Source organism: Lactuca sativa, chromosome 2, assembly GCF_002870075.4.
Source record: "Lactuca sativa cultivar Salinas chromosome 2, Lsat_Salinas_v11, whole genome shotgun sequence".
Taxonomy (NCBI): Eukaryota; Viridiplantae; Streptophyta; class Magnoliopsida; order Asterales; family Asteraceae; genus Lactuca; species Lactuca sativa.
In genome coordinates this window covers 180648402-180674272 of record NC_056624.2, presented here as the reverse complement: position 1 = coordinate 180674272, position 25871 = coordinate 180648402, and the positions used below count along the sequence as shown (strand labels likewise).

Below are 25871 nucleotides of genomic sequence, written 5' to 3'. Positions count from 1 at the left end.
AAACACAACTCATGTCACACCGACATGGGTCTTGTTTGTCCTTTCTCATCTTATATTTGAGCAACATGACTCGTGGTGAAGCTAGACCGAAGAAGGAGCCAACGGTGAAGACTTATTGGACTTTTAGCAAAAAGCATGGGTCATGCTAAAAACACATGGGCAAAAGGCATGGCCATGCTAAAAACGCATGGTCTTATGGCAATCACGTGAGCAATTAATAAAACAAGGGGGGCCGACACTTATCAAAGGGAGACAGTTTTTTGAGCAACTTTGGGCGATCTTGGGCAATTTTGGGGAGATTTCTTGGAGCTTTTGAGAAAACCAAATCATTGCAAACACTTTTGATTTCGTTTTGTAAGCATTAAACATTTCCAATTCCATCATTCTTTTTGATTGATTTTGTTCTTAACCATATGTGGCTAAGAAACCCTAATTTATAGTTCTTGTTCAAAACATGTTGATTTCTTGACTTGAAGCATATGATTTGATGTTTGATTTGTGATTCTATTCTAGTGATTATGATTTTGTTTAAACTGGAATCCTTGAATTTCATTTTTTGTTTGATAGGCCACTTTCATGAATTGAATTTTTGTGTAGGTAATTAACTTTTAGGGCACCTAATCGTTCTATTAAGTTAATAATGATAACAAACAATAAGTTTTCTTATGGTAGACATATATCACATGTTTTCCCACTTCCAAGCGTATGAGAAGAAATGAACATTGTTAGGAAGCTTATACAAAACTTAATGTGGTTTTTCAATACGATATAAGAGCGTGTTTAGGTTGAATTAGTAAAGCTAAGTCTAGTCAAAGAGCGTGTTTTGGTTAGATAATTTGGCAAGCGAGATATATTAGAGTGTGTTAATATCTTTCAATACCAACTTAGAATAGCAATCATGAATTACATCAAGTCATAATCAAGTTGAACAAGGACATTGAGAACTAGAATTAGAACCATTCAATTAAATTGTTTACAAGTTTATTTCATTTTCTGCATGTTTTTAAAGTAGATTGCTATTTTATTATTTTACTTTTGCAAACAAAACCCCTTTTTTTAATATCAAAGTACCTTGCACAAAGAGGTATAGACTTTTATCCCGTGTCTTTGTGGTTCGACCCTGCTTGCCTTGTACTACTTTTTTAGTGCATTAAAGTAGTGTATTTGGAGTCTGTTGTACCCCTATTATTTGTTGGGTCTTACACAACTAACACGGACCAACTTTATGCTTAAGGACAAGGGATGAGCTAATAGAAATAGAAACTTAAGCGGTTGTGAGCCTAGATAATGACAATAGCAACTTAAGCAATTATGAGCTTAGATACTCAAAATGTGAGGTGATGACAATAACAACTTAAATGATTATGAGCCTAAATAATGGCAATAAAAGCTTAAGCGATTGTGAGCCTAGATACTAGATGTATGCATGTATATGTATTGTGATAAATGGTATTTTAGGGTTCTCATTAAGCTTCATGCTTACCTAGTTGATTATAAATATTTTTCAGGTACTTCTTCTATTCGTTAGAAGGGCAAGACTCGACTGTACACACGCACATTGATATTTCCACATAATGTAATTATATTTTGATTTAAATGAAATAAAAATGAAAAATTTTATGGTAAAAATTTAGGACGTTCCACATATCATCCGCACAGATAAGGCATGAACAAGTTAGATCATTGTTCGAAAGACTAATGTCGTGATAATGAAACTTCTCTCAATCTTCCAGCATAGACACGTTAAGACTCTTCATAGCGACGATGAAAATAAAATATGAAAAGGGCCACCTTGTCTCGACCCTTTTCAAATGTCAAACTCTTTAGTAAGTGAGTCATTCCCCAAAATCGAAGCTCTATAGGAAGAAAGATAACCCTTTTATCCAATATATCAATTCCAACCAAACTTCATTTGTTCAAAAATCGAGTCCAAATAACTCTAATTTAAAAGGCAGAATTTCGTATATGCCCGTGTTAAACATCTAAATACCGTATTTATCCGACCTAAATTCTAAATACCGTATTTGAACTTTTAATGTTATTTAATATCATATATACCCAAATTTATTTTTTGATAATTCTTATGATTTAATAATCATTTTTTTTATATTCTTAAATCATTAAAATTAAAATAAAAAGTAGATGGACCATAATGCCCCTTAACCTTAAATCCAATACAGATCACGTTGAAGTTACGATCACTGCTTCCCATCTCACGTAGCCTCCTAATAGTTTCGATCGCAACACATCTCAACCTTCTATTCATCACCTTTGTTGTCAAACACACGCATCACACGACTTCAACTCTATTTATATTTCCATCTCTCTAATTTCGTTGATGTTGAATGATTTGTCAAAGTGAAGGTTTTCATACAAATACGTGAAGGTTTTCACATTGGATCCCATATTCTGATTGTTCAAGACTCGTATGAACTTTGTCTATTACATAACTAGCATTTGTGAAGCAAAACTGAGACAAAAAGAAAGATAAGATAGACTTATAAGAACACAAATAAGATTGTTTTATCAAAAGATTGTTTGCAATCAAATGTCCGCAACAAAAACAACATAAAAAGAATTAAAATTTATCAAAAGAACCCAATCAAATGTCTGCAACAACAACATATAAAGAATTGAAATTTGTCATAAGATTGTTTAAGAAATTGTAATTGAAGAAAGGGTATTGAATGTTGCTTTCGTTGTGAAGGGTGAAGATACTTATAAAAATCTACTTGAGAGGCCATTTAGCACGATAATTACACTCGCTTCAGCGCCACCCTTTTTACCCATTTCTATCAAACCAACAATCGTTAAGAATTAGTATAAACACATCCAAATTGAATTACCTAACTCTGCCTCTTTTCAAATTACAATAACTTTGTATTGGATGTTCAAAGGGAAGAATCAAGATAGAAATGACCTGAAATCGAGAAGAAGATACCTATGTAATCAAAATTACTTGCAATTGGAGAAAACCCATATGGAGAATTCTTCAATAGAACATAAGTGTTTATGATTCTGGGAACCAAGATCAAGTGTAATTGTGTTGCTTGCATCGAGATTACCTGAAATCGAAGAAACTGGCCAGCGATGCACAAAGGATCTGGGGGTGGGGAGAAATATGACTGATATATCCAGGTTAAAAGGGGTTTAAGATTAAGGGGAATTATGGTCCATTCACTTTTTATTTTAATTTTAATGTTTTAATAATATAAAAAAGGATTATTAAATGTTAAAAATTATCAAAAAAAAATAGATTTTGGTATGGGTAAATGGCACAAAAAACACTCTTTTTACACAGAAATTCGATTTTGACACCGTGTTTTTTTTGTGTCAATTTTGACACTGTGTTTTCCAATTTGTTACAATTCTGATCACTTGACCGGTTAACCAGGTTACATGCTGACATGGCATGATGACGTGACATGCTGACATAATATGTTGACCTGTCAAAATTGATTTTTTTCAACAAAAAACACTAAGTTTTCACTTTTTTTTTTTTTTTTTTTTTTATTTTGACACTAAGTTTAATTTTTTATTTCAATTTTGACACTATGTTTTTTTTGTTCCTATCGAACATCATTTATCAAATTTTGTTCAATTTTGTCTATTTTCCATTTGAAACCGTATAAATATATTTTTTTATTGAGAAAATTACACGGTTGGTCCCTATGGTTTGCTCTTACTTGCACGCTTCGTCCCTGGAAAGAATTTTTAACTCGGACAATCCCTATAACTTTATTTCGTTACCCGCCTAGTCCTTCAGTTAACTTTCCGTCTTATTTGGGGTTAGGAACTACTCACGTGAGTGGCACGCTGGGGGCATTTTTGTCCTTTCAACCCTACAACGGACTTAAAACTATTTCTCCTTCCTTCTTTTCTCAATCGGTGCTTCCAGTTCTCCTCTTCTACTCCATTTCTTTTGCTCGTGAAGATTGAAGATCCACAAAATTGATTATGGTGAAATGCAAGTGTGGAGCTGTAGGGATCATACGAACTGCAGGAACAAAGAGAAATCCTGGTAGGCCTTTTTATGCATGCCCTTTACAGGTATTGAGTTATCAATTTTTTTGGTAATTTCTAGGATGAACCCTAGTTTGTGCTAATCGAGGGTATTGAAAACTTCAGGGACCAAGAAGTGGATTTATTTCGTGGGTAGATGAAGAAAAGCATACGTATGAGGCTGAAAGCCAAAATCTTGAGCTTGAAATCCATAATGAAGAACTTCAAATCCAAAATCGTGACCTTGAAATCCAGAATGAAGAACTTGAAATCCAAAATCGGAACCTTAAAATGTTGTTAATTGTCAGTTGGATTTTGTTTTTTGGGATAATTGTTTACAAGTTGTAGTATTAGGTATTTCAGTAATGGTTTTTGGTTGAAGATAATCTAATGAAAGGGTAATATTAGCATGTTTGTATTGCTGCATTTTAATGAAATGGTATATTTAGGTACAATTAATAGTTGCACTTTGTTGTCTTATAAAAGATTACAATGGATTATTACCATCTTGTATTGCTGGAATTGGGAGAGAAAGGGTATCCATTGGTACAATTAATAGATGCAATGCAACTGTAATCTTTTGGTATTTTTCATTTAACATATGACCAAAAACATGCCAAATGAAATGACCAAAAAACATGCCAAATGAAATGACCAAAAAACATGCCAAATGATCCATTAAATAACATTAAATGAAATGACCAAACACATGCCAAATGAAATGTCCAAAAACATGCCAAATGAAATGACCAAAAACATACCAATAATTGTTCCATTAGATAACATTAAAACAAAAGCATTACATAAGAGTTTAACCAAAAACAAATGTCTAAGTACCAACTGCAATTGTTTTGGTGATACTAAACACAATACAGTTTAATCAAAATACAAACATCACATGACATAATAGTTTAACCACAATACAAACATCACATTACATAATAGCTTAACCAAAATAAGAGCATCACATGATAAAAGAGTTTACAATGGATCCTTCTCTTTTCCTTTCTTCTTCTGTTTTCCTTTCTCATTCTCTTTTCCTTTATCCTTCTCTTTTCCTTTCTCATTCTTCCTTTTTCCCTTCTTCCCAACAGTTGGTAACTGCCCTTTGCAAGTCCTGGCATTGTGTCCTTTGTTGTTACATTTGGTACATGTAACAGTTTTTTGTGCTCTAGAAACTGTATTCCCTTTGATCATATTCTCTTTTTCTGTAGTTGACTTCCTTCGTTTCTTTTTTGGTCTTCCTATTGGGACATGGTGTTTTGGAGGCAACAAAGTAGTTGGACAAGGTGACTTAATCCACAATCTTCTACCATTTATCGGATCCACTTTGAAAGAGTACATGTTCCTCCAGGTTGATAGCCAATAACATTCATGAACAAAGGTTTCTGGAATACCAATTGCACCATTATTTCTCCTCATGTCCCAGATTGCAGATACAGCATGTTTGCATGGCATTCCAGTTATTTCCCACTTCTTGCATGAACACGTTCGTTGATTCACATTCACTACACACTGATCTTGCCAAGGTCCACTCACTTGGTACTTCCCATTTCCACAAAATGATGCTGTATACTCCTCTGCCTGATCTTTGATCTTTTGCAATAGCTTGGTAGCTGTTGGAGTCAAAGGGCCTGTTGCTTTGTCAATTTCTTTTTCAACATTCACAATCCTCTTCATGATGTACTCCCGGATGAACTCTAAGCAATTGATAATTGGTGTGTCACGTCCGTCTATTATTTTGCTATTAAAGCACTCGCATATGTTGTTTATCACAATATCAGAATGTGCTCTCCCTATTAATTAATAGAATACATGTATAATTGGTTAGCAAACATTAGAGTATTGTTATGAACTCACTTAATTTAATGAGTAACCACAACAAGAACACAATGTAAACAACAGAATGCAAAAGAAAATAATTCCAGGTTAACAGAAAAGATCGATATCTCAATTCCTATCCCACTACCCTCTTATACTATCAGTCATAACAACTAAATAATATAAAATACCCATAATGCCCCTGTACCAACAAGATGCTCTTTATTTGATGATTACCCCAAACTACCCTTTATCTAAAATAAGGTGACCAGAGTGGGTGCATAACAAGTATACAACAATAGTTATCATATATTATAATATATAACATGGTCAAACCTGTAAAATGAGAACGTGCCCAATGTTGAGGTGGTATTTGTTTAAGCCACTCATAACATTCTTGGTTTAATTTTCTAACTTCTTCCATTTCTTTTTCAAACTCTTGCACAGTATATGTTGTTGAACAATTCCAAAGCAGTTCTTTAAACTTATCCCCTCTCCAACGTGACCTCATATTTTCGTGTATGTGGCGAACACAATAACGGTGCTCTGCACAAGGAAACAAATCTGCGATGGCAGAACTTAAACCCTACAAGAAAGATACATTATGTCAATGATTTCTTTTCCTTTAGATATTAGTATTCAAAACACAAGAAAATAACCTTTTGCTTGTCTGATATAAATGTAAAATTTGAATTTGAAGCCAACCCTAGGTCATCACCCAAGTGAGTTAAAAACCATGTCCAAGAGTTCAGTGTCTCAGCTTCAACCACAGCATATGCTAAAGGATATATTCCATTATTCCCATCTAAAGCCTGTGCAATACAATCCAATAAATAAAAGTAAAAAATAAATCAAAATATATGGTTCAACCACAACATAAGAGAAAATGTACCACAGCAGATAAAATTTGACCATGGAAAGGTCCTTTCATGAAAGCCCCGTCTACCCCAAGAAAATCCCTCTTCCCTGCTGCAAATCCTTGCTTCAAAGCACCAAGGCACACGTACACGCGTCTGAAGGTTCTTGTCTCAACATCAGGATTTGGTTCACTTTCGACATCAAGCTTGATAGTGGTGTCTGGGTTTTGAGTCTGCACTTCTAACAAATAATCTTGTAAGATCTTGTACTGAGTGGCATAATCACCCCTGATAATTTTTAAGGCTGCTTCTCTTGCCCTAAAGGCTTTCATCTTAGAAATATCTACTTTGTAGATACGTTGAAGTTGTTCCCTTAAAGCCTTGACTGGAATTTTTGGGTTTGCTTCCACCAGTTGTAGAATTTGCTTTGAAAGAAACTTGTAATCACAAGCCCTAACCTTTCTTGTTTGAAGACATTTATGTTCACTAACATATGTTTTAACTGTCCAATCCTTGTCGCGTTTCCACTTACTGGCTAAAAGAACCCAAGGACACTTACCTTCTTCATTGACTACTTCTTGACCGGTCCCACCACCTAGGCTTGTTATGGTTCCCCTGCATACAACCCTTACTCTGTTTTTATCATTCTTCTCAAAATCCAACTCCCTTCTTGTATCTATTGCATGTTGGTTAACCATATCTTTAAACTCCTTTGACGAATTAAATTTCTGATATAAATAGAAAGGCTCACTGACTTGAGCATTTTCGTTCTCATGCGCCCTTCTAATAGCTTTAATCTTTTTGTTTCTTTCTCCTTCGATCCCATCATCCGATGAAGAGTCGGACAAGAAAAGTTCCATATCTATAACTTCAAGGTCTGCTTCATTCCCATCTTCTGTAACTACATGATTCTTTCTTTTAGAAGCACCTCCAATCCACTCAACATCTGGGTCAACATTCAAGTGGAATTCTCTCATGTCAACTTCAACATCATCAATGATATTGTCTTCGTCTAGAAGAAAGTCACCATCTTGACTCTCACTATCATCACCACTGCTATTATCATCACTACTATGTTCAATTTCAGTTTCCATGATGTTTGCATTATCACTTACCATGTCCACCTTGTCAATTGAAGGCTCATTTCTAGTAGGTGAAACAGGAGGGTTGTTTCTATTAGGCTCAAATGTCAACACATCATTAGGCTCAACTTGTGTATCATGCCATTCCAAAAACAATCTTTTTGGGGTACAATCAATCTCAACTATACGTACCTTAGATGGGTTTGGTGACATCGAGTATGTGTGTAATTTCGTTTGCCCGTGCTCTGTATACACCTCTATTAGCTTATGCTGGCCAACATATTTTGCTAAATGCCTTACATCATCATCTGAAGCTAAAGCAAACAAGCCAAAATCCAAATCGCACAGTGGCCTTCGAAAATGATAGTACATCTCCACATGTAGATTTTCATCGATATACCCAAGTTTCACCATCATGTCATCAATATCGTGAACACAGAAAGTCTCGATGTCTATTAAGTCAACGTAATGTCTCTTTCCGTTTACATACTTCCTTCCAGGAAAATCAGTAAACTTTCCACCATGGTTTAATAGCATGCAAAACATGGTCGGATGATCACCTATTAAGGAAATGCCCCAAAAATTTTGATTAACATTTGATTAGGGTTGTAGGATTTCACGAAGCAAATGCAAATAAAAACGAGATTAGGGACTAGGCGGACTTACCATATTGAAGACGAACTTCTGCTTCACTGATCATCCGTCCTCGTGCTTCACTTAAATTCCAAACCGGCATTGTTGATTATTTGGAAAAGCATACAAAGTTTTAGCTAGCGACTAGGGTTTTCGTTTGAGAGAAGAAAGGGAATTCGTCTGACAAGTGTGTGTTTGTGTGTGTTTTGGTTTGACGATGATCGGAATCGTAAAACCATCGGTCTGTATTCTAAATGGCGCTAATATATTGTAGGGTTGAAAGGACAAAAATGCCCCCAGCGTGCCACTCACGTGAGTAGTTCCTAACCCCAAATAAGACGGAAAGTTAACTGAAGGACTAGGTGGGTAACGAAATAAAGTTATAGGGATTGTCCGAGTTAAAAATTCTTTCCAGGGACGAAGCGTGCAAGTAAGAGCAAACCATAGGGACCAACCGTGTAATTTTCTCTTTTTTATTACATTTTAAACCGTATAAACATATTTTTTTCGTTTAAAAACCACATTTTTATTTAAATACAAAGTGTTTTTTTTCTTACAATCAAAGCATTAGTTAGATCATGATAATCAAACTAACCATAAGTTTCTAATAAGATGTAAAAATTTGATGGGTTGCAAACTTGATATATGAGTTTTGATCGACTACACGCCTCCAAACACATTTTAAAGTTGCATATTTAATATAGAATTCAACTTTTATATAACTAATACATATTTATACATAAAAATATGGTTTGAGTGTAAAAAAATGTATTTATACAAAACTATGGTTTTTAAATGAAAAAAAAAACATATTTATACGGTTTAAATGTATTAAAAAAATATTCATACGGTTTCAAATAGAAAATTGTCAATATTGAATAAAATTGGAAAAAATGATGTTCAATTTGGAACAAAAAAACATAGTGTCAAAGTTAAAAGAAAAAATTATATTTAGTGTCAAAATCGAAAAAAAATGAAAACTTAGTGTTTTTTATGAGAAAAAAAATTCAATTTTGACACATCAGCATATCATGTCAGCATGTCACGTCATCAAAAACTGACACGTCATCATGCCACGTCAGCATGCAACTTGGTTAACCGGTCAAGTGGTCAGAATTGTAACAAATTGGAAAACACAGTGTCAAAATTGACACAAAAAAATACGGTGTCAAAATCGAATTTCTGTGTAAAAAGAGTGTTTTTTGTGCCATTTACCCTTTTGGTATATATAATAATAGGAAACATTAAGAAGGACAAATACGATATAGTGTTTATGCTGGACAAATAAGATATTTAGAAAGCCAAAATTCTACCAATTTAAAAAGTCAAATGCTTTATCAAACTCTATTTTGTAAATCACTCATTTTTTTTCTTTGCTTTTTAATCTAAGTAATAAATCGTTTATCATCAAAGGTTCGTAGTCAAGAATATTTCTCCCTTCTACGTAAGAACAATTTGTGCCTACAATTAGAATGACATATGATGTACCTACAACTTAATTTTGTGCTTTATCATTAAAGTGGAATTATGTATGTGTCATGTGTGAGTTCATTCAAAAGAAAATTAAATAAATAATTTTAGTTGCATAATTATTAAAGCGTAAGTGATTCTAATACACATTATTAATCTTGTTTGTTGTTATTTCTAAATTTGTTTGCAATAGTTAAAGTCGTTTAAATTCTTTTTAATTTCTCTTTTTTTTTTCTTTCTAAATTACACATCGTGTTTTGGTTTTGATTAATCATTTTAAAAAATTAAAACAACTTGATGTATAAAAATTTGATCACACATTTTCTATGCATTCGACACCGTGTCCTGTCAATTTAAAAACAATCAATTTTATTTTTGACATATTAACGACAACACGATCAAATAATATGACACAAAAATGGGACTCGAACAAAACATATTGCGGAAAATAACTCGTAAACGTTTCAGAAATCAGAACAGGGTACGCTTCAAAGTCAAACATGTAAGGTTTAGGTCTCAAGTTCTTTCCAAATCTGATACCAACCAACCTGGCTTCCATTGTCATCGATGTCAAGTTTACTAAATTAATCTGTACTGGCGTCACAGATTGTCTTACCTAAATCCGTGTCAACACTTTTAACCTCGCCGGAAACCCTATCAAATTGTAAACCCTTGCTACTCCGTGCTTGCTTCTGTGTGTGTGTGTGTGTGTGTGATTGCCGATTGGAGCAGGAAGATGGCGGTTCCGCAGGTGAAATTCCCACTATTCTTATGCGTGCGGGTTCTAGGTGTAATTGTGGCTGCTTTGGTTCTGATATGGAATATCAGCTATAGAGGAGGATTGGCTCTCATATCAGACGACAAAAGTCTCATCTTCAATGTAATTTTCTTAATCGAAATGTCATATTGTTTAAGTGGAAAAAAAAACTTATTGATTCTTAGCTTTTTATGCTTGCAGAGGATTTAGGGTTTTATTTAGCAATGCCATAAACATAATGATCTAGCTCTTGCTTAAAACGCATGATTCGAATTTCAGATTCAAGTTCAATAGATCTGTAATTGATGATCTAATGTAGTTATGTTTAACTGTTTATTCTGCACCAATTGGCAATTACCAGACCTATTGTAGAGCTTCTGTTTGGATTTATAACTTCAGGCTTTAGTCACCTGCTAATGACACTTCCATTTCACTGATAGAGAAAATTTTGAATACGATCTGAAGAATCTGTGATTACTGTACTGCAGGTTCATCCTGTTCTGATGGTGATTGGCCTTGTTCTGCTGAATGGGGAAGGTAACTAACTGCATTTAATTATGACTTGCTATGATGACAAATGAAATGATCACACATATACTCACAATCATCTACCCACAAAGTCTTTTCTTCTTCATGCTTTAATTCATAGTTCTTGATGGATGTGATGCAGCCATGCTAGCATACAAAACAGTAACAGGAACAAAAAGTTACAAAAAGCTAGTGCATCTCTCCCTCCAGTTCATGGCATTTCTGTTTGGCATAATTGGTTTATGGGCTGCTTGGAAGTTCCACAATGACAAAGGCATCGACAACTTTTACAGTCTGCATTCATGGTTGGGGTTGGCTTGCTTATTCCTATTCACCATTCAGGTTCTCAAAATTTTCTTTCTTTCTATCATCTTTTTTTGGTGTTACTGATTCCATTATTGAATGTTTAGTGGGGAGCTGGATTTGTGACATTCTGGTATCCGGGTGGTTCAAGAAACAGCAGGGCATCTTTGATGCCATGGCATGTGTTCTTTGGAGTGTATATTTATGTGCTTGCTGTTGCTGCTTGTGCTACTGGCTTGTTAGAAAAAGCTACATTTCTTCAAACCAACAACATAATTTCACACTATTCTGCAGAAGCAATGTTGGTGAATATTTTAGGGGTTTTGATTGTTTTGTTGGGTGGTTTTGTTATTCTTGGTGTTATATCACCACCAAATGGCAAAGGTGATATTCTTAGAGGATCCGTAGAGTAAATAAATAGGAGTTGTATTTGATCCGTTTTTGGTTTTTCAAACTTGTGACTTTTTGAGTTTTGAGTGAGTAATCAATTAAGAAATATTATACGCATTTGTGCTGTCTGTGGTTATCTTCAGCTATCTTCTCTGTTCATGGTAAGCAACCGATCATAAACAATAACCCATTTTCCATTTATTTGTTTAGTGATGTTTCTTGAGCAGATAAACTGACAAGACCTATTATAGCATGTCAAAATGATATTTATTGAATAACAAATATATATTTAATGGTAAATTGAATATAAAAATGATTAAATGTGTATAAAAATGATGTATATTACCCTACAAAGTTGTCACGTTCACTTTTATACATCATTTTATCATATTTTCTTAATAATTTTTAGGACATCTTGTGTTTATTTAGCATACATTTCATATATTTCATTACATCGTTATTTTTGGACAATGTTACTTATTTAAGTTAAATTTGTGCAGTTAAATGTAAAAAGACAATGATATTTTCGAGCAACGATATAAGTCACATGAAAATCTTTGCACCCACAATTATGTAACAACATTAGTGATCAAACAGAAAAGTAATATAAATGGATTTTGACATTTTTTTTCTAGTATTACACGGTCTGATCGAAGGGTAAACGTGGTCCAATTGAGTTGAAATTCTATCGACGTCTTCCTAACTCATAGATTTTTAATCCCCATTAATCGGATTAAATCTACAATAACAAAAAAAATGTTATTTCACTCCGAAATCCAAAATGATATGTACTGGAAAAAAAGTTACTTTGCAAAAAAATGTTATAATTCTTAGCATAACTAATATCCTTTCCTTTTTGTTCTAAAAAAATATCATTTTGTTATAGAATAGCAAAAGTAAGAAAAAATATGGGAAAATGACTCTTGAGGGTAATTAACTTTTGCGTATGTACTCATTTGGTCTTTTTTTTTTTTTTTTTTTTTTTTTTTTTTTTTTTTGTATTCAATATACCATTGAACTTGTTGTTTGTGTTCACCATAACCCTTTTGACCGGCTTTTGACCTGTGATAGCCGGTCAAAGGGTTATGGTGAACATAAACAACAAGTTCGATGGTATATTGAGTACAAAAAAAGGAAAGGGACCAAATGAGAACAAACTCAATAGTTGGTTACCCTTCTGAGTCATTTTTCCCGAAAAGTTAAATGAAATTAAAGTTGCAAAATTATCAAAGACTACAACCTTCTTTGGCTATAACTTATATGAAGAGCGTTTCAGATGAGTAACTTCGTTAAAACATGGTCTATGCTATGCTTACTGTGGTTAGCTGTCAACACCTTTCTTCAAAAGGATATGATTGTGTATGAGAGGTATATTTATCAGCATAAACGTTTACCTCAAGATATATTATGGTGATGTGTCTGCAAAAGCAGCATTATATTATATATATTGATGTTGTATCTCATCTCATGAATTTGATCTTAAAGCTAAATAAACTCAAAAATCACAGCACTTGTGATTCCACTCGTTTGTAGACTTGTCTAAAATCCATGTTATGATAAATCATTCGATTGGAAATGTAAATGTAGTCATGAAATGCGACTGCTTAGTCAAGATTTCCCTAATAAATATTCAAGTGCATTACAAAGTTGTACATGTATGAATAGTGTTCTTTCGTGGGTTATGTTTTGAAGAGAAGCAAGAATGAATCTCATAAAGTCATTAATATCAGTAGGAGATGACGTGTGTAAATGAGTAAAGGGAAAATGACTCAGGAGGGTAACCAATTGTTGAGTTTGTTCTCATTTGACCCCTTTCCTTTTTTTGTACTCAATATACCATCGAACTTGTTGTTTGTGTTCACCATAACCCTTTGACCGACTATCACAGGTCAAAAGCCGGTCAAAAGGGTTATGGTGGACACAAACAACAAGTTCGATGGTATATTGAATACGAAAAAAAAAGAAAGGGACCAAATGAGTACAAACGCAAAAGTTAATTACCCTCAAGAGTCATTTTCCCAAAAAATATTCGGTGCGGTTGTGCAAACCATTGATGAACTAGTATAAAAACATAAACTTATTATAAACTTAAGAATTGTTTTGTGAAATTTTTATCTACTGTAAACCGATAATAAGGTCCAAAAAAAACTTACAAAATTTCGATTTTAATACATAAAAAAAATATGTTAATGTAAAAAATATATCTTTTAGAAAATTTAAATAGTATACTTTTAAATATATTTAGTTATTTACCAAATATCGAAAATTTGTAATTTAACCTGAAGAAATCGGAAGCCCTAGCTCTTCAACGTGCGCCTACAACCCAACAGCCAGTACTGCCGACGATTCCCTCCGGCCACACCAGACGCCTATCAGCTCGATTTATCCCGAGTCTTCTTCAGCTAATCGATTTCTCCGACGCCGGCTTCAGCTAAAGCTTCATTAACGTTCGATTTCTGTCTTTTATTTTGAGTTCGATTTCTGCCACGTTCCCCTACAGCTTTATTACGGTTCTGAATTTGAAATAGTGCTATAACCTTGGGTTTATGTGCTTGTATCGGTTGCATCTTCATTGATTCTAAAATTAGTTTTTGAAAATTCTACACTTTCTTCTAGCACCAAATGTTGGAACCAATATGTAAATGTTTAATGTTTATTAAATTATTATTTGTCAGTTTATATTGATGATGGATAGTGCGAAAGTATTGAAATGGATATGCATTCTTAAAAGAAAGTCTCATAGACAATTGATTTTGACTCTCATAGATGATGCCAGAACCCTCTAGTTTTGTGTTTTGAAAGTTAGGATTGTTTTTGATATAGCTTTGTTATTAGAGATTATATTTACTATTTTGTTGATTGAGAATTGTAAAGGAATAAACAAGTAGCTCTTTCTGTTGCTTCTTTTTGGTTTTCAAATAGCAGTTGATATGAATATAATGGATTCATTTGTCAAGTTGCGATGATTGATTGATTGATCTCCTTATCCTATATCTTACAGATGAGATTGAAAAAGCAGAAGCGTCATCGCAGAAGTGTTAGATTCTACACAACATGCTTTGGTTTCAGAGCACCCTTCAAAGTTTTGTGTGATGGAACATTCATACACCATCTTCTTGTTAATCGCATCACTCCAGCTGACACAGCCCTCTCTAACATCCTAGGTGCTCCAGTCAAAATGTTCACAACCAGGTTTCATAATCATTTACCTTTTTACCCTATTCTCTTCTACAACCTGTAACATCTCCAAAAATTCTTACACTTACATCTTCTTTCCCCCCCTTCTTCATCAGATGTGTTCTTGCAGAGTTGAAAAGTCTCGGTGAATCCTACTCTGATTCTCTTAATGTGGCCCGTGATCTTGCACCTGCAAGGTTAGTTTCCACTATCCAGTAACCCGTTTTCAGCTTTTGCAATTATATTTTCATAAATTTATAAAAAAAGAAAAAGTTATATTCAGGTGTGATCATGAGCAGAGGAAGAGTGCTGTGGCCTGTTTAACAGAAGTTATTGGAGAAGACAATTCAGAGCATTTCTTTGTTGCTAGTCAAGATGCTGACTTGCGCAAGAAGTTTCAAGAGGTTTATTTTATACTTTCTTTAATGGTTTATGGAAACTTTAAAACTATATCTTATGCCTTACTATGTTTGTTTAATGAATACAGAAACCAGCTGTCCCTGTAGTATTTGCACTTAGAAATGCTTTGTTTCTTGAACCTCCATCTCAATCTCAGCAACAGTTTGCCAAATCTGCTGAAGAACAACGCTCACATATGAATGAGTTGGAGTTTAAGATGCTGATTAAAAAGAAAAAGAAAAGCTCAGCGAAAGAGGAATTAGGGGAAGCCTCTGACGAGGATGAAGATTTGTCAAAAAAGATTATAGAAGATCTGAAGAAAAATGCTGCTAAAAGGAATTCGGATGTGAAGGATAAAGTACAATTCAAGAGAAAGAAAGCCAAGGTTCTTCAGCATATTTCTTTGATGGTGTTCTTGAATCTTAGATATGTATAAGCGATTATAAACTCAATTTTGTTTTCAGGGTCCAAATCCGTTATCTTGTAAGAAGAAGAAAACTGAGAACCAAAAACCTGTTGCTAACAAGGTAAGTAACTTTTAAAATGAGTGTTTATGTTTCTATCTTCTTTGGTGGATGTGTTGATGTTTCTTATATATTCTTGCATTTCATTGCAGGAAGGTAATGAGAATGAGAGTGCTGAAACAATAAGGAGCAGGAGCAAGAAAAGGAAGAGGTCTCGTAAGCAGAAAAATCTCACTGATTCAACTGGCTAAATCATGTTTTACATATAAAGTCTTCACAAGATGAAGTGATTTGTTTGTTTTGTGATGAAGTTGTCAAGAACTACATATGAGGGAGTCTGTAGAGCTTAGGCTCAATTTTTGTAGTAATTTATGGGTTCTGAGTATTATAGCCTGTTATAGTTAATTTAGAGAAAATGACAAAAATAGCCATTTACACTAATTGCATTACAAAAATAGCCAAAAAAAATCGAAATTACAAAAATGGCCACCCATTTCGCAGATGAGAAGGTCCCATCTGCGAAATGGGTTTCTCATCTGCGAAAGTACAAGTACCTAAAGCACAACTGTTGTGCTTTAGGTACTTGTACTTTCGCAGATGAGATTTTTTTTTTTTTTTTAATATTTTTTTGGTATATATAGGGTTAATTTCGCAGATGGAATAGGTCCATCTGCGAAATCCTCTCAGTCTATCTGCGAAATGGTGTATTTTTTTGTATTTTTTTTTTTTTTAAGTTTGACTATGAAATTAATTGGTTTGATTACGAAATCATGTTGCTATATAAAAACTTTGTAGAAAAAATATCATTTTGGTTGTTATTTGTTTAGGAACTCTCTCTACAATTTGCTTAAAAAATGATTGAGCAAATTTTTTGGGTACTTGTACTTTCGCAGTCAAACCAATTCATTTCATAGTCAAACTTAAAAAAAAAAAAAAATACAAAAAAATACACCATTTTGGAGATAGACTGAGAGGATTTCGCAGATGGACCTATTCCATCTGCGAAATTAACCCTATATATACCGAAAAAATATTAAAAAAAAAAAAATCTCATCTGCGAAAGTACAAGTACCTAAAGCACAACTGTGCTTTAGGTACTTGTACTTTCGCAGATGAAAAGCTTATTTCGCAGATGGGGCCTTCTCATCTGCGAAATGGGTGGCAATTTTTGTAATTTCGATTTTTTTTTGGCTATTTTTGTAATGCAATTAGTGTAAATGGTTATTTTTATCATTTTTTCGTTAATTTATGCTAATGTGGGTCTTTTGTTAATCTGGATGCTAATTGTGAAGAGATAGTGTTTTTGTTAAAGTATTATCTATTAACGAATAAGGATGCAAATAATAAGACATGATCAATAAGTAAATGTGGATGAAGAGAATAAAAAATCAATATATGAAACAAAGTTTTACCAGCTAACCTTTAACGAATAATGGTATAGCTGTTCAATTGTAAGATTTGGTGTAAGATTAACTTTTGAGAGTATGGGTGTAATATGAGTAAATGTAGTTGTACAAAAAAGAGCAAAAAATTATGGATCAAAAACTGATATTTGTAACATGGACGTCTTCTAAATGTCAAAAAATTAAAGACGCCGTTGCCGGGGATCGAACCCGGGTCACCCGCGTGACAGGCGGGAATACTTACCACTATACTACAACGACATTTTTGTTTGTTGTGTATTATCTTATTATAAAAAGAATACACACAGCTTTTGCTATGAAATTCTGGCTCGATCATTTTTAGCTTAATTCGCCTTTTAGCTGAGTTGATGTACACTAACCATAGTTTTGGATTTTGTTAATTCAGATGAATAAAAGTCGAATAAAATTGTTACCCACAAGTGGGAAGATGGGCTTTATATAGTAATTGAGAATATGAGGTGTATAGGTAAATATATTCAAGGGAATAAAACTTATTAAGGTAATTAACTTTTCGGTATGTTCATATCTGGGTAACTATCTTTTTTTTGTACACATGTAGGTAACAAACTTATTGGAAGTGTTCACATATGACAATTATGACCTGCTATAGCAGGTTAAATCCTAGATGTGAACGCTTTCAACAAGTTTGTTACCTAGATGTGTAAAAAAAAAAATAGTTACTCAAATATGAACAAAACGAAAAGTAAAAATTAATTACACGAATGGTCCCTGTGGTTTGGGAGAATTTGTGTTTTTGGTCCCTAACTTATTTTTTTAACTTGGATGGTCCCTACTGTTTATTTTTATTGCGTGTTTGGTCCCTGTCTTACCTAAAAAAAATACTATTGTGCCCTTATTAATTTATTTTTTAATTAATTTTCGTATTTATGTATTTATTTTTTACATATTTAAAAAAATTAATAGACCACACATATTTGTATCTCCTCGGATGATCCCTACTATTTATTTTTTAATTAATTTAATTTTTTAACTCGGGTGGTCCCTACTGTTTATTTTTGTTACGCGTCTGGTCTCTGTCTTAGCTAAAAATACTATTTTTCCCTTATTAATTTTTTTTAATTAAGTTTCTTATTTATGTATTTATTTTTTATAAAAAAAATTAATATACCCCACATATATGTATCTCCTCACCGTAAATCTAAAACCACATTTGAGAAATTTAATTTGGGTCTTACCGGTCACCATCTCATATCTCATCCTCTCTATCTTCTATTTCTTTTCCATCTTTAGTAACATCGAGGTCTTCACCATCCTTCTTTTTTTTTGGTACTTCAACTCTGGCGAACCAACACCATAACCTACTATCTCTTCATCTTTAGTGAGTTGTGGTGTTGATTCGACGGAGTTGAAGGACCGAAAAAAGAAGTGATGATGAAGACGTCGATATCACTAAAGATGGAAAATAAATAGAAGTTGAAAAGGATGAAAGATAGGATGGTGAGGAGATACAAATATGTGGGGTTTACTAATTTTTCTTAAATATATAAAGCATAAGTACATAAACAAGAAAATTAATTAAAAAAAATTAATATGGACACAATAGTCTTTTTAGGTAAGACAGAGACCAAATTCGTAACAAAATTAAACAGTAGGGACCACCCGAGTTAAAAAATTAAATTAATTAAAAAATAAATAGTAGGGATCATCCGAAGAGATACAAATATGTGTGGTCTATTCATTTTTTTAAATATGTAAAAAAAATACATAAATAAAAAAATTAATTAAAAAATAAATTAATAAGGGCACAATAGTATTTTTTTTAGGTAAGACAGGGACCAAACACGCAACAAAAATAAACAGTAGGACCATCCAAGTTAAAAAAAATAAGTTAGGGACCAAAAACACAAATTCTCCCAAACCACAGGGACCATTCGTGTAATTAATTTTTACTTTTCGTTTTGTTTATATTTGGGTAACTATTTTTTTTGTACACATCTAGGTAACAAACTTGTTAAAAGCGTTCATATCTAGGATTTAACCTGCTATAGCAGGTCATAATTGTCATATGTGAACACTTCCAATAAGTTTGTTACCTACATGTGTACAAAAAAAAGATAGTTACCCAGATGTGAACATACCGAAAAGTTAACTACCTTAATAAATCTTATTCCCTATATTCAATTTGAATCATTACTCCATAAGAAGATAAAATGTTTGTGTATGGTGAGATTGAAAGGACACCATATCAGTTATGTGATTCTTAAAACCATAAATCTGCTTGTTGAAAAAATGTTTCTCCTAAGTATCCAATATACTACTCGATCAAAATGTTTGAGTTTTATATAAATAGAGTTCATGACCTAGCACAATATTGGTTAGCGCAAATCTAGATGCATGAGATGATGTCCCATATCCAATAGCTTCTTGATAAATGATTTATTTAACCGAATACTTCATTGAACAAATGCTAGACATCTTCGTGAAAAAGACGACATGATGCATATGTGCATAGATTACACGAGTTGATAAATGTTCATCTAACGATATTGATAATTATTACAGATGCTATGCCATTTTGTTTGAAAAAACAGAAAAATATTATAGCTTGTAAGGGAGGAGAGAGTTCTTTCCTCTCAACTCACTGTCACATCAACTTTTATATTTTCTCTATCTTTTATCTTTTCCAACCGACTACATATGAAAACCTTATCCTTTCCAACCCATTCAATCTACTTTCACATTATTATTTTTTATTTAATTAAATTAGAAAATATAAAATAAAATAAAATATAACATTTTTTCATTTAAAATTTATTTTACTAATTTAAAACAAAAAAAATTCTACAATGATATTAATAATAACATTTAATTAAAAAACCACACTATAAATAAAAAAATACACGATAATTACAAAAACACAATAATTAAAAAAACACACTTAAACAACATAATTTAAATCCTAAAACGATACGTAAAATTAACTAGTTATTATCCAAAGTTGGAATGTAGACATATTCAATGTAATCAATAAGATCAGATCGAAGTTGGTGGTGAGTTTCAGCATTGTGCAATTTATGTACTATTTCTTGGTCATCGACTTCGTCGGTGGGTTTGTGTGTGTGTGTGTGGGGGGGGAGGGGGGAGGGGGGATGATATATAGTAGATATCACAACACCCTCACATTTCAATATCATGTTGTGTAGTATAATACAAACGTACATTATATTTTTTGTTTTCTTTACCGTCATAACCCGTGCAAGCATTTTTAATATATCTAAATGTCCTTTAAGGACCCCAAAAGCACGTTCTACGTCATTTTTTTGTTGATTCTCGTGCCGCCTTGAACCATATATTTTTGTCGGTTACTGGATATGGATATGTCTTCACAAATACAACCCATGATAGATATATTCCATGCGACATCTCCAAATTCACGTTCATTTAAAAAAAATTATTTATGCTTATTTGAAAATCAGAGTATTCATTTTTAAAAAATAATATTGCGGAATTTGTTCCCGGAAAACATGATAATTATATTATCAAAACATTTCCGAAGAAATATATTTTGTTTATATTAAAACTTTGGGATGTCATCGTCAATACATAAACATAAACATAAACAGACATTACATTCATTTACACTAGTGATTTACATCTCCTTTAATCTCTCAGTGTAATGTTGCTTCGTATCGACACCTGTGATACAAATAAACTAAGTGGGTCAGGTTGGGAAACCTGGTAAGTACATATGGATTTCAATCCTATATATATATATATATATATATATATATATATATATATATATATATATATATATATATATATATATATATATATATATATATATATTTTAGAGATCACAACATATACAATTTCACCTCATATAAGCAATTTTATCCCACCCCGTCGATACCCACAACGACACGATCTATACTCTCGGATCTAAAATTAACCTCTTTACCTAATCCATACTCCCGGACCGGGGACAATTGATTATGTCCAATTCCTGCTCTCGGATCAATAACTATGTCTATTCCAGACTCTCGGACTAGGGACAATTGACTATGTCTAATCCATGCTCCCAGATTAATGACAAATAACTATGTACTCTCCATACTCTCGGACTAAGGACAAATGACTATGTCTAATCCATGCTCTCAGATCAATAACTATTCCCATTCCATACTCTCGGACTAGGGGCAATTGACTATGTCTAATCCTTGCTCTCGGATCAATGAAAAATCTTAAAGTTCGAATCTCCGTGTATATCTCATAAGTGGATACTACCCGATATCCATCTCAATTAGTTTAGGTTTGTCTTACACCCTAAATCATCATATATTATTAGATATGCTCTTAACAAGTATTTCAGGAAATAACAAATATTTCACACAAAAACATATATTTAATAATTTAATCAGTACTTGTATTAAAATCATGTTCATGAAGGGACAATGCGCTCACTTGTTAAAGTGATGATTCCAAACTCAGGCAGCGCTTCGCTTCTAACGATTATATTTTCCTTCGACGAAACCTAGTATCATTACCGTTAGATTTTAGTCTAATATTTATAGCGAATTTTTACGAGAGATATTGTTTTATAAGTATAAACAATACTTTTCAACCACAATGTACAGACAGGGGCCAAACATGAAACACCGGAGAGCGGGATCATTTTGGCATTATAGCACTTCTAAAATCCAACAACCCTATGCGGCCCTTCAAACCAGATTCCCCGTACCGCGAGTAGTTAAAAGATATTATAATAACACTTTGTATATTATATTTTTAATATATTTATTTTTTATAATTTCATAATAACGATATTGAACTTAAACATAAGCTATACTTAAAGTAGGGTAAGCATAACTCACTTACGGGGAGATTTGGCTAGGAACCGGGCTCTGCGGGGGCCGAACTTCCGAGTCGAAAACTCTTCTTCTCGGAGCCTTCTGGCGCTTTGGGACTTGCCTCTTAGCACTTCGGCTGGGTTATGGTGTGAGGAAAATGAGTGAGCCTGACATGGTATTTATAAGCTGAAAAATGCCTCAACTCAGTTAGTTCTGAGCCTCCAACTCATCGAGTTGGGTGCTTGGTGTCACCATCTGGTGGCAAGGTGTGGGGAGGAACCAATGGCTCAGATCGTGCCACATCACCCCCTTCGCAGCAACACCCTTCCGACTTCTAAATTCCATAAATTTTGCACACGAGCTCCGTTTTCGACGTTATTTATATCCACACGTAGGTATTGACAAGATCTATAACTTTCCTTTTTACTCCATCGGCTAATTGTCGACCGATTTTAAATTTAACATTATGAGAATATTACACTGGTTAACGACCGTGTAAAATTCACAACTTCCACATACGAATTCCGTTTTCGATTGTCTTTTTATCATTGAGCTCCTATTAATGAGATATTCAATTCTCATTTAGGTTGTGTCGGCTAAAAATCGATTGATCTAAATTTTGAATTCCGGGTTGTACTTTGCTATGTTAAATCTTAGAAAAATCATAACTCCTCATACGAAGCCATATTTTATGCACGTTCTCAGTTTAACGTATACTACGATTTTTGTTTAGATATCTAAGGCTAAAAAGTAATTTATCAAAAATTCACTTTTTACGTTAAGCGGTGTCGTGCTGGTTTAGCCGTAAAACTTCGACGAGTAATAACTTTTTCGTTATAACTCGGATTTCAATGTTCTTTATATGTACAGAACCCTTGTGATATATATTATAACTTAGTTAATATTATTTATTCTAAATAATATTCTATCAAAATGTCATTTTTTGACGCTTATCGTCTCTAAATTAATTAGCCCGAATTTGCGGGCGTTACATTCCATCCGTAAGATAGTAACCACGTTGTAGTGTTCATTATTTAGATAAAATGAAAAATCGAGTCCTATTCCATGATATTTCTCATCAAACAATGGTGATTGGTAGAGTACATTCAAACCATTGTTCGAACCGGCTACACCATAAAATGCATGCCAAAACCATAAATCTTGTGACGTCATCGATTCTAATATCATTGATGGATACTAATGGTCACCTCTCATTAATTGGTCTCTCAATTCCATTGGATAGTTCCTCAAAATCCAGTGTGTGCAGTCAATGCTACCAAGCATTCAAGGGAATTGATCTCTAGCTTCATGTGCTTTATACAAAAGTTGAATGTCAATGGATGTTGGACGACGTAAATATTCAACCTTATACATTTGTACAACACCATAGCAAAAGTTTTCAAGAGCTTCACGAGAAGTTCTTTCTAACATATTCAGATACTCATCTAACGAGTCTGGGTTATAACCCTTCGCTAATTGACGTATTGCTGATGTGCATTTTTGTAGTGCACCGAAACTTCTTTGATTTGTTGCATCCCATTTTGTTTGAAAATAAGGATAATTAATCTCTAGGTCACCAACAAGCCGCATAAACAAACCTTTGCTCGTACGGAACCTTCTGCGGAATTGCGTGTGACCATAGGTTGAATCATCCGCAAAATAATGTTGGATTGGCAGTCGTTCAGCCTCTAAACTGTGACATCCCCATTTTCTCGGCCAGAAAATACCGATTTTGTTTATGCTTTATAAAAATCAGAGTACCTCGTTTAATAAAAATTTTGCGGAATTTGTTCCCAGTAAAACATGATAAATACGTTATCAAAGCATTTCCGAAGAAAAATATTTTTATTCATTTTAAAACATTTGGGATGTCATCGTCAATACACAAAACATAAGCATATAACTTACATTCATTATCACTAATGATTTATATCTCCTTAATCTCTCAGTGTAATGTGACTTCATATCAACACCTGTGATATAAATAAACTGAGTGGGTTAGGTTGGGAAACCTGGTGAGTACATAGGGTTTTTAACCCACAATAATATAATTATTATGTTTAAACATCAAACAATCAACCCAATTACCCATCTCCATTATCTTCCTTACTCTTAAGTGTAACATCCGGATTTTCGGGTATTATATTTTATTCTTTATTTTTGGATGTTGTGAGGAGACTCGGCGAGTTGGTGTTTAAACTCGCCGAGTATGGTCGCGGATTCGCATCCGAGTTCACAGTTGGACTCGGCGAGTTCATGAGTGGACTCGACGAGTCCACGCTGTTTAATGAAACCCTAATTTCCAGGGTTTGAGACCTATTTAAAGGCCCTTAGAGCCGTCATTTGCGGCCACCAAACCCCAGAGAGAAACCCTAAGAGATCTAGAGCGTTTGTGAGGAAGGAGAGGCCATTCTTGATCCTTTTGTTGGTGTTTTTGCAAGAGGGAGGTGACTAAGGCAAGAGGAGGCTGAAGGAGGTGCGATTTTGGTGATTTCTAAGTTCTTAGAGACCATATTGAGGTATTTTGCTCGGACCTTCTTCAGTTTTGGTGTTGATTCTTAGTGTTAGGGTTTTCTAACCCTTTTTGAGGTTGGATAAGTGGAGCATTTGGTCCCTTCTCGAGTCTATGTCTTGGATCTGGACCCAAAGAGGTCTAGAGACCTTAACCCTTAGAGCTTTATGAGTCATTTTGGGAGCCATGAGCTTGGGATGTCATTTTTGGGGCTAAATCACCAAGTTAGACCATTTAGATGTTATATGAGTGTCAAGGTCTGAACTTTACGTGATTATCATGCTTGGGAAGGCCAGATCTATGAATGTATGGAACAGATCTGACCTCAGGAGGCCTATGGAGTTTGTGCATGGCATGAACTCGCCGAGTCCAAAGAATAGACTCGGCGAGTAGGATGAGGGTTTCCCGTAAATCACTTAGTGAGTAGACTTGCCGAGTTGGGGAATAACTCGGTGATTCAGGGAGAGTAGGGGGACTGGAGTTCAAGGCAGAACTCGCCGAGTTGTTCTTGAGACTCGGCGAGTTGAGTCGGGGTGGCCCCGCGATTCATGTCAGGTGTGACTCGTCGAGTCAGGGGAAGTACTCGACGTGCGAAGAGAGGGACTAAGAGAGTCAGTGGACACATGTAGACACGTCGAGTCGCCCAAGTGCACTCGACGAGTTGGGTCAAAGTTTGACCGTTGACTTTTGTTGACTTTTAGGGTTGAGTATAGTGGTATTTATGAGAGTATTTACTTTGTGTGATTAGGCGGAGGCTAGATCACATTTCTACCGAGTCAGAGACTTACCGAGACACCTGAGGTGAGTCTTCTCACTATACGTTACCTAGAGTGGTATTACGTGTGGACCAGAGGGTCTTATGTGTTATGTATGAGATTATGTGCTATGTGTTATATGTATGTTGTATGATGTTATAGACCGGACCGAAGGTTCCAATGATACAGACTGGGCCGGAGGGCCTAACGAGCTATGACCGGACCAGAGGGTCCAACGAGCTACGGGACTGGAGGGTCCGCTGAGACACATCGACCGAAGGGTTGTATTATAGCCCCGAGTGGCGTATGTGTTGTATTCAGTATTTTGGGGAACTCGCTAAGCATTTATGCTTACAGCTGTTGTGTTATGTGTTTCAGGTACCAGTAATGAGCGCGAGAAGGCGCCGACATGATTCGTACTCACGCACATTGGAGTTTATATATATTTTGATCTTGGGATTTTGTACTGATATAATGTTGATACAA

General features: G+C 34.2%; 3 protein-coding genes, 1 long non-coding RNA gene and 1 other non-coding gene across 5 annotated transcripts; 3 read left to right on the top strand and 2 right to left on the bottom strand.

Moving 5' to 3' along the window:
- Positions 1 to 3526: 3526 nt before the first annotated feature.
- LOC128132095 (uncharacterized) lies at positions 3527 to 4457 on the top strand. Its single transcript, XR_008230021.1, has 2 exons — positions 3527 to 4050; positions 4129 to 4457. It is a non-coding gene; the product is annotated as an uncharacterized LOC128132095 (long non-coding RNA).
- A 526-nt stretch (positions 4458 to 4983) lies between these two features.
- Positions 4984 to 6416, bottom strand: LOC128132434 (uncharacterized). The gene is made up of 2 exons (XM_052769002.1): positions 6160 to 6416; positions 4984 to 5798 (listed from the first exon to the last, which is right to left on the bottom strand). Exons 1-2 carry the CDS (start codon positions 6332 to 6334, stop codon positions 4984 to 4986), a joined length of 990 nt encoding a protein of 329 aa, XP_052624962.1. The 5' UTR covers positions 6335 to 6416.
- Positions 6417 to 10304: 3888 nt separating this feature from the next.
- Positions 10305 to 11960, top strand: LOC111876683 (transmembrane ascorbate ferrireductase 2). Its single transcript, XM_023873252.3, has 4 exons — positions 10305 to 10745; positions 11111 to 11159; positions 11293 to 11492; positions 11561 to 11960. Exons 1-4 carry the CDS (start codon positions 10602 to 10604, stop codon positions 11864 to 11866), a joined length of 699 nt encoding a protein of 232 aa, XP_023729020.1. The 5' UTR covers positions 10305 to 10601; the 3' UTR covers positions 11867 to 11960.
- A 2144-nt stretch (positions 11961 to 14104) lies between these two features.
- On the top strand, positions 14105 to 16268 carry LOC111876686 (uncharacterized). The gene is made up of 7 exons (XM_023873254.3): positions 14105 to 14290; positions 14845 to 15035; positions 15137 to 15217; positions 15304 to 15424; positions 15508 to 15804; positions 15884 to 15946; positions 16036 to 16268. Exons 2-7 carry the CDS (start codon positions 14845 to 14847, stop codon positions 16132 to 16134), a joined length of 852 nt encoding a protein of 283 aa, XP_023729022.1. The 5' UTR covers positions 14105 to 14290; the 3' UTR covers positions 16135 to 16268.
- A 1207-nt stretch (positions 16269 to 17475) lies between these two features.
- TRNAD-GUC (transfer RNA aspartic acid (anticodon GUC)) lies at positions 17476 to 17547 on the bottom strand. Its single transcript has one exon. It is a non-coding gene; the product is annotated as a tRNA-Asp (tRNA).
- Positions 17548 to 25871: the final 8324 nt, after the last annotated feature.

Bases quoted from the DNA above. Each gene is read 5' to 3' on its own strand.
- LOC128132434 (XM_052769002.1), bottom strand. From the start codon at position 6,334: ATGAGGTCACGTTGGAGAGGGGATAAGTTTAAAGAACTGCTTTGGAAT. The intron at 5,799-6,159 runs GTTTGACCATGT...ATTAATTAATAG, and splicing joins GGCACGTTCTCATTTTACAG to GGAGAGCACATTCTGATATT.
- LOC111876683 (XM_023873252.3), top strand. From the start codon at position 10,602: ATGGCGGTTCCGCAGGTGAAATTCCCACTATTCTTATGCGTGCGGGTT. The intron at 10,746-11,110 runs GTAATTTTCTTA...ACTGTACTGCAG, and splicing joins ACAAAAGTCTCATCTTCAAT to GTTCATCCTGTTCTGATGGT. The intron at 11,160-11,292 runs GTAACTAACTGC...GATGTGATGCAG, and splicing joins TGTTCTGCTGAATGGGGAAG to CCATGCTAGCATACAAAACA.
- LOC111876686 (XM_023873254.3), top strand. From the start codon at position 14,845: ATGAGATTGAAAAAGCAGAAGCGTCATCGCAGAAGTGTTAGATTCTAC. The intron at 15,218-15,303 runs GTTAGTTTCCAC...AGTTATATTCAG, and splicing joins CGTGATCTTGCACCTGCAAG to GTGTGATCATGAGCAGAGGA. The intron at 15,947-16,035 runs GTAAGTAACTTT...ATTTCATTGCAG, and splicing joins AAAAACCTGTTGCTAACAAG to GAAGGTAATGAGAATGAGAG.